Source organism: Scomber japonicus, unplaced genomic scaffold, assembly GCF_027409825.1.
Source record: "Scomber japonicus isolate fScoJap1 unplaced genomic scaffold, fScoJap1.pri scaffold_706, whole genome shotgun sequence".
NCBI lineage: Eukaryota > Metazoa > Chordata > Actinopteri > Scombriformes > Scombridae > Scomber > Scomber japonicus.
The window spans coordinates 1-7500 of NW_026518756.1; the positions used below are offsets into that span (position 1 = coordinate 1).

General features: G+C 44.5%; 1 protein-coding gene across 1 annotated transcript in view; it reads left to right on the plus strand.

The window, feature by feature from the left end:
- Nucleotides 1-3867: 3867 nt before the first annotated feature.
- The window catches only part of LOC128354848 (arf-GAP with SH3 domain, ANK repeat and PH domain-containing protein 1-like), a gene marked incomplete at both ends in the record, with an annotated part of 11561 nt that continues 7928 nt past the window's right edge, over nt 3868-7500 (plus strand). Inside the window, 2 exons of the mRNA XM_053314991.1 lie at nt 3868-3955; nt 5124-5172. Coding sequence (XP_053170966.1) covers nt 3868-3955; nt 5124-5172 — 137 coding nt within the window. The remainder of the gene's footprint in view (nt 3956-5123; nt 5173-7500) is intronic.

The following is a 7500-nucleotide window of genomic DNA, read 5'->3' on the forward strand; positions in this document are numbered from 1 at the left end:
CCTTCCTTCTTCCTCCCTTCTTTCCTTGACTAGAGCACAACAGGAGGGTTAAAGCACAGTCATAGTCATTCACACAGGATGGCAAGTGGTTGGATCGCACCCCTCGGCGGGCCGTATCTGGTACTCGGGCCGCATTTTTGACACCCCTGGTTTAGATCATAACGACGTTTTAAACACATTTTGGTTCATATAGTATATTTCTCATATAACCAGACTAGTTTTTAGCCACACTAGCAGCATAATGTAATGACTCTAATGCTGCTCAGTCCACTGCTTTGAGCTAATAAATTAAATATCTCAAAGAAACAAGCAAACTAATAATGACCATCAGCCTCAGATTCACTTAGTGGTTAGCATTAATTAGCAAATGTTAGCATGCTAAGATAAAAAAAAAGAAAAGCTGAAATGGTGAAAATTGCAGCTTTATTATGATATTATTATATTGTCCTGTAATAATTTAATTAAATCAGTTAATTTAAAGCTGATAACAGTTCCTAGTTTCCTATTTTTGTATTTAGGTTGAGCTATTTATCTATATCTCAGATTGTGCCTTTAAGCTCACATGTTTAAGTTTGAGGTTTAGCGTTCACACTTGCTGCTTTTTTTTTAATATAAAGGTGAGAGTCTGATTTACACCTTTATATAGACGCTACCTCATACACGCGCACACAGAGAGAGACACACACGATGACATCATTTCTGTCTGGGAGAAGAGACTCGAGGGGAGGAAGTGGTTGCCTCAGATCTGAAATATGAAATGCTTCCTTTTCTTTTAGCGGAGAGATGAAGAGACTAAACTTTCACGCATCTAAACATCCCAACTTATAATAATAATAATAATATCTCTCTCTCTCTCTCTCTCTCTCACTCTCTCACTCTCTCACTCTCTCTCACTCTCTCTCTCTCTCTCTCTCTCTCTCTCTCTCTTTCTCTCTCTCTCTCTCTCTCTCTCTCTCTCTCTCTTTCTAGCTCTCTGTATCTTTCTACCTCTCTCTTTTTCTCTCTCTCTCTGTCTACCTCTCTCTCTCTCTTTCTACCTCTCTCTCTCTCTTTCTACCTCTCTCTCTCTCTTTTTACCTCTATCTACCTCTCTTTCTCTCTCTTTCTCTCTCTCTCTATCTCTCTACCACCTCTCTCTCTCTCTTTCTACCTCTCTCTACCTCTCTCTCTCTCTCTCTCTTTCTACCTCTCTCTACTTCTCTCTCTCTCCTCTTTATATCTCTCTATCTCTCTCTCTCTCTCTCTCTCTACCTCTCTCTTTCTACCTCTCTCTCTCTCTCTGTCTTTCTACCTCTCTCTCTCTCTTTCTACCTCTCTCTACTTCTCTCACTCTCTCTCTTTATATCTCTCTATCTCTCTCTCTCTCTCTCTCTACCTCTCTCTTTCTACCTCTCTCTCTCTCTCTCTCTCTCTCTCTCTCTCTACCTCTCTTTCTCTATCTGTCTCTCTCTCTCTCTCCCTCTCTCTCTCTCTCTTTCTGTCTGGTCCGGAGGCATTTCACTTCACCCGTCTCCTTTCCCCCTTCTTCTTCTTCTTCTTCTTCTTCTTCGGCCCCGGCTGAACTCTAGGTGACTCTTGGTTGACATGGCGACGTGCCAGCAGGCCAGCCAAGCTCCGAGGCTCATCACAGCCTGTTAGCATTTCATTAGCACGTGCCCACCGGCCCCTCCCTCTCTCTCCGCCCGGGCGCTGGCAGGAGAGACAATGCTTAGTATACATGTGCCAACTAGACACATTATTACAGTACGCGGCCCGGGCCAGCACAGTCCAGTTCCTTAATGGGGGGGCACGGGGGGGGGGGGCAAGAGGAGCCTTGAGACAGTTTTATAGCCTTAATTGTGTGAAGATACTGATTCTTAACGGGCTTATTTGGATCGAAGAAGTAGTAAAAGGATTAGATTAGATAGAAAATTACACCGCAACAAGAGGAAGAGTCTATAGCAGGGGGGTCAAACTAGTCTTCATTCAAGGGCCACATACAGTCCAATTTGATCTCATGTGGGCCGGATCATTAAAAAGATGGATGGAAGGAAGGAAGGAAGGAGGGAAGGAGGGAAGAAGGGAAGGAAAAGAAGACAGGAAGGAAGAAAGAAAGGAAGGAAGGAAAAGAAGACAGGAAGGAGGGACCATTAAAAAGATGGAAGGAAGGAGGGAAGAAGGGAAGGAAAAGAAGACAGGAAGGAAGGAAGGAAGGAAGGAAGGGCCATTAAAAAGATGGAAGGAAGAAGGGAAGGAAAGAAGACAGGAAGGAAAAAAGGGAGAAAGGAAGGAAAAAAGGTAGGAAGGAAGGAAGGACAGAAGGAAGGAAGGAAGGAAGGAAGGACAGAAGGAAGGAAGGAAGGAAGGACCATTAAAAAGATGGAAGGAAGAAGGGAAGAAGGGAAGGAAAAGAAGGAAGGAAGGAAAAGAAGGAAGGAAGGAAGGAGGGAAGGAAGGAAAAAAGAAAGAAAGGAAGGAAGGAAGGAAGGAAAAAAAGACAGGAAGGAAAGTGGGCCGGTTCTGGCCCATGGGCCTCATGTTTGACACCCCTGCTCTATAGTCATGCTAATAACACATCTGTGAGGCTCAACTGAGGCACTTTAGACAGTTTTATAGCATTAATTCTGTAATATTCAGATTCCTAACGTGCGTATTTAGATGTCGTTAATCTTGGAGGTATTAATGATTAAATATTAAAACCTGATGAGAGAGATTACATCTAATAGAAGCAGCAATCGAGACATTTCAGACTGAAAAACATCAACCTAATAGCCCCCCCCCCTGCCCAAAAGTATCACCAAAAAATCATTTACATTCATCACTGCGGTTGCCATGACGATCTGTCAATTCTACTTCTTTTATTGGCAGTCGATTGTTTTCAGATATTTCAGTCTGGAGCAAAGTTGTGGAAATCGGAGCGCTCTCTGGAGACACGCTGCTAGCACGGCTAATAAAAATGCCAAAAACTTTGAGGAGTTCCAGCTTCTCAAATGTTTTTCTCAGTTTCATATTATTTTTTTTACTTTTGACTATATTTTAGTTTTAGACTGTTATATTCGGATATAACACACTACTTTAAAATGTCACCAAATTCTGATTCTGGCCATTTCTTAGCTATTTCCTCACAGGAGGAAGGAAGGAAAAGGAGTAAGAGGAAAAGAGGAAGGAAGTAAGGAGAGAAGGAAGGAAGGAGGGAGGGAGGGAGGGAGGAAGGAAGGAAGGAAGGAGGGAGGGAGGGAGGGAGGAAGGAAGGAAAGGAGTAAGGAAGGAGGGAAGGAGGAAAGGAGGAAGGAAGGAAGGAAAGGAGTAAGAACAAAAGAGGAAGGAATTTAAGAGAGAAGGGAGGAAGGAAGGATAGAAAGGAGTAAGGAGGTAGGAAAGGAGTAAAGAAAGGAGTAAGGAAGGAATGAAGGAAGGAGGGAGGGAGGGAGGGAGGAAGGAAGGAAAAGAGGAAGGAAGGAAAGGAGTAAGGAGGGAAGGAGGAAAGGAGGAAGTAAGGAAGGAAAGGAGTAAGGAGGGAGGGAGGGAGGGAGGAAGGAAGGAAAGGAGTAAGGAGGGAGGAAGGAAGGAAAGGAGTAAGGAGGGAGGAAGGAAGGAAAGGAGTAAGGAGGGAGGGAAGGAGGAACGGAGGAAGGAAGGAAGGAAGGAAAGGAGTAAGAACAAAAGAGGAAGGAATTTAGGAGAGAAGGGAGGAAGGAAGGATAGAAAGGAGTAAGGAGGGAGGAAAGGAGGAAAGGAAGGATGGAAGGAGGAGCGAGCAAAGAAAGAGGGGACTAGGGGAAGAAGGAAGGAAAGAAGGAACAGTCAAAAGAGAGATGGGGTCATTTTGACCCGGGAGGACGACAGGAGGGTTAATATTAATCCGTTGTGGTTTCTGTGTGTTTCCAGTCCAACAGGCAGCCGGTCAAACTCAACCTGCTCACCTGTCAGGTGAAGCCGAGCTCCGAGGACAGGAAGTGCTTCGATCTTATTTCCCGTAAGTATTTACACACACATGCACTTTACATTTCCCCCCTCCCTCCCTTCCTTCCTTCCTGCCTTCCTTCTTTCCTTCCTCCATCCCTCCTTTCCTTCCTTACCTCCTTCTCTCTTTCTTTCCCCCCTCCTTCCTCCTTCCTCCCTCCTTTCCTTCGTTCTTCCTTCTTCCATCCTTTCCTTCCTCCTTTCCTTCGTTCTTCCTTCCTTCTTCCCTCCTTTCCGTCCTTCCTTCCTTCTTCCTTCCCTCCCTCCTTTCCATCCTCCTTCCTCCCTCTTTTCCTTCCTTTATTCTTCCTTCCTTCCTCCCTCCTTTCCTTCCTTCTTCCTCCATCCTTTCCTTCCTTCTTCCTCCCTCCTTTCCTTCCTTCTTTCCTCCCTTCCTCCCTCCTTTCCTTCGTTCTTCCTTCCTCCATCCCTCCTTTCCTTCCTTACCTCCTTCTCTCTTCCTTTCCCCCCTCCTTCCTCCTTCCTCCCTCCTTCCTTTCCTTCGTTCTTCCTTCCTTCCTCCCTCCTTTCCTTCGTTCTTCCTTCCTTCCTCCCTCCTTTCCGTCCTTCCTTCCTTCTTCCTTCCCTCCCTCCTTCCTTCCTCCCTCCTTTCCTTCCTTCTTCCTCCATCCTTTCTTTCCTTCTTCCTCCCTCCTTTCCTTCCTTCTTCCTCCATCCTTTCCTTCCTTCTTCCTCCCTCCTTTCCTTCCTTCTCCCTCCCTTACATATAAATGCACCATCACTTTAATACATCAGCACTTCCTGTATTTTTAAGCCTCCCCACGTTACACCATGCATGTATTATAATAGCCGATTTCCCCTAGTGGTCAGTTGCGGTATTGCAGCCAAAAAATTTTATTTCTATTTCTGGTTTTTTATTTATAAAACTTTCTCCGAGCCCAGAAAAGCGATTTTAAAAGCAGGAACTCATGGTCAGAGCCAGCGGAGGGAAACACTATGCTGCATATTCAGTGGGCCGAATAACTCAGAAGTAAACCTGGAAGCTAGAAACTTTATTTATGCACCAGCTGATCAACTCTTATTAGACTCAATAAGCTCCATTTTCAGTCTAGTATCCAGCTTTTATAATAAAATCCATGCATTCAAACTGCTCTTTTGATGTTTTTATGCTCCTAAAAAGTATTAAATGTGTCTCTGTGTGTGGTTTCTTTATTTCACAGATAACCGGACATATCATTTCCAAGCTGAGGACGAACAAGAGTTTGTAATGTGAGTACTTTTTGGTTTCATGGTTTTATTTCTAATCACCTCGTTAGATGTGTGTGTGTGATCTTTTATTAGTGGGGTTAAGAGAGGAAGACAGGAAGTGTTAAATGGAGACTGTTGAGAGTCGGTGGCAGTGGGATTTGTGGTTTTAAGTAATTCAGGTCGTTGTAACCTCATACTGCCGGTTCCCATGAAGACACACACACACACACACACACACACACACACGCACACACACACACACACACACACACATACATACACACACAGATAAGCAACTGTTACATCCCCCCCCCCCCCCTCTGGTAGACTTTCAGTGGTCGTGCTGAGAGACGACATAACTGTATCTATAAGGTATAAAACAGGGGTGTCAAACATGCGGCCCGTGGCCCAGAACCGGCCGCCGAGGGGTCCTGACCGGCCCACTTTCCTTCCTGTCTTTTTTTCCTTCCTTCCTTCCTTACATCCTTCCATCAGTCCTCCCTTCCTTCCATCTGTCCTTCCTTCCTCTCTTTCTTTCTTTTTTCCTTCCTGTCTTCTATTCCTTCCCTTCTTCCCTCCTTCCTTCCTGTCTTTTTAATGGTCCTTCCTTCCTTCCTTCCTTCTTTCCTTCTGTCCTTCCTTCCTTCCTGCATTTCTTTCTTTTTTCCTTCCTTCCTGCCTTCCTTCCTCCCTTCTTTTCCTTCCCTTCTTCCCTCCTTCCTTCCATCTTCATAATGGTCCTTCCTTCCTTCCTTCCTTCCTTCCTTCCTTCCTTCTTTCCTTCCTTTCTTCCTCCCTGTCTTCTTTTCCTTCCTTCCTTCCTTCCTTCCTTCCTTCCTTCCTTCCCTCCTTCCTTCCTTCCTTCCTTCCCTCCTTCCTTCCATCTTTTTAATGGTCCAGCCCACAAGTTTTATTTCCTTTCTTTCATTTCTAGATAAGCTTTATCTAAAACTTTTATTTTTTTAATTTCCTGTCGGATGAGACTCAAACCTTTCGGACGTAATGAGTAAACCTTATTTTAGTTTTCCGAGGACGTGAATGACTCAGAAACGATGAGTCATAAAAAAAAAATAACTTGAACGCAATCACACTGAATCCTGTTGAACTGTCTAGACTATAAAACAACAACTCTGATCTAAACTGATTTAAGGCACTTTTCATCCGTTCTGGGTTTGTCTAAAAAAAAATCTATTATAAAAAAAAAAAAAAAGTCCCCCTCCTTGTTGCCACGGTGACGCTGATGCTCCATGTACACGTCGTCCTTTGGGATCGTCACTGCTGCTCCGCTCCCGTCACACTCTTCCGTCTTCATGGGATTTTACTCCATGAAATATTTACTTTACTTTACTTTGAGCACACATTCATTTCATCCTCTTTTCTCCTCCTCCTCCTTTTCCTCCTCCTTTCTCCTCCTCATCCTCTTTTCTCCTCCTCCTCCCCTCCTCCTCCTTTCTCCTCCTCATCATCTTTTCTCCTCCTCCTTTCTACTACTCCTCCCTTTTTCTCCTCCTCGTCCTCCTCCTCTTTTCTCCTCCCCCTCCTTTCTCCTCCTCCTCCTCTTTTCTCCTCCTCCTCCTCCTCTTTCTCCTCCTCCTCATCCTCTTTTATCCTCCTCCTCCTCCTCGTTTTTCCTCCTCCTCCTCTTTTCCCCTCCTCCTCCTTTTCATCCTCTTTTCTCCTCATCCTCTTTTCTCCTCCTCCTCCCCCTCCTCCTCTTTTCTCTTCCTCATCCTCTTTTCTCCTCCTCCTCATCCTCTTTTCCCCTCCTCTTTTCCTCCTCTTTTCTCCTCCTCCTTTTCCTCTTTTATCCTCCTCCTCTTTTCTCCTCCTCCTCCTCTTTTCTCCTCCTCCTCCTCCTCATCCTCTTTTCTCCTCCTTCCCTTTTCTCCTCCTCCTCCTCCTCTTCTCTCCACCTCCTCCTTTCTCCTCCTCCTCCTTTCTCCTCCTCCTCCTCTTTTCTCTCTCTTCCTCTTTTCTCCTCCACCTCCTCCTCATCCTCTTTTCTCCTCCTCATCCTCTTCTTTTCTCCTCCTCCTCCTCCTTTCTCCTCCTTCATCCTCCATTCTCTTTCCTCCTCCTCTTTTTTCTTCCTCAATTAGTCGTAACCTTTGTTTATACTCGAGGGTGACGGTTATTTACAACGGCGTCCGACAAAATAAATTAATAAATAAATATCTACAATAAAATACAAAGTAGATGTTGGGATGTTTAAGATCTTTATTTCTTTTTTAAATGTCTAAAAGTTTAGAGTGTGATTATTTTAAGGAGTCAGCTGCACTAAAAGCTAAAAATGACTCAAACAAGAAATAAGGATTAGAGACATTTTGGGTACAAAATACTTTCTTACTA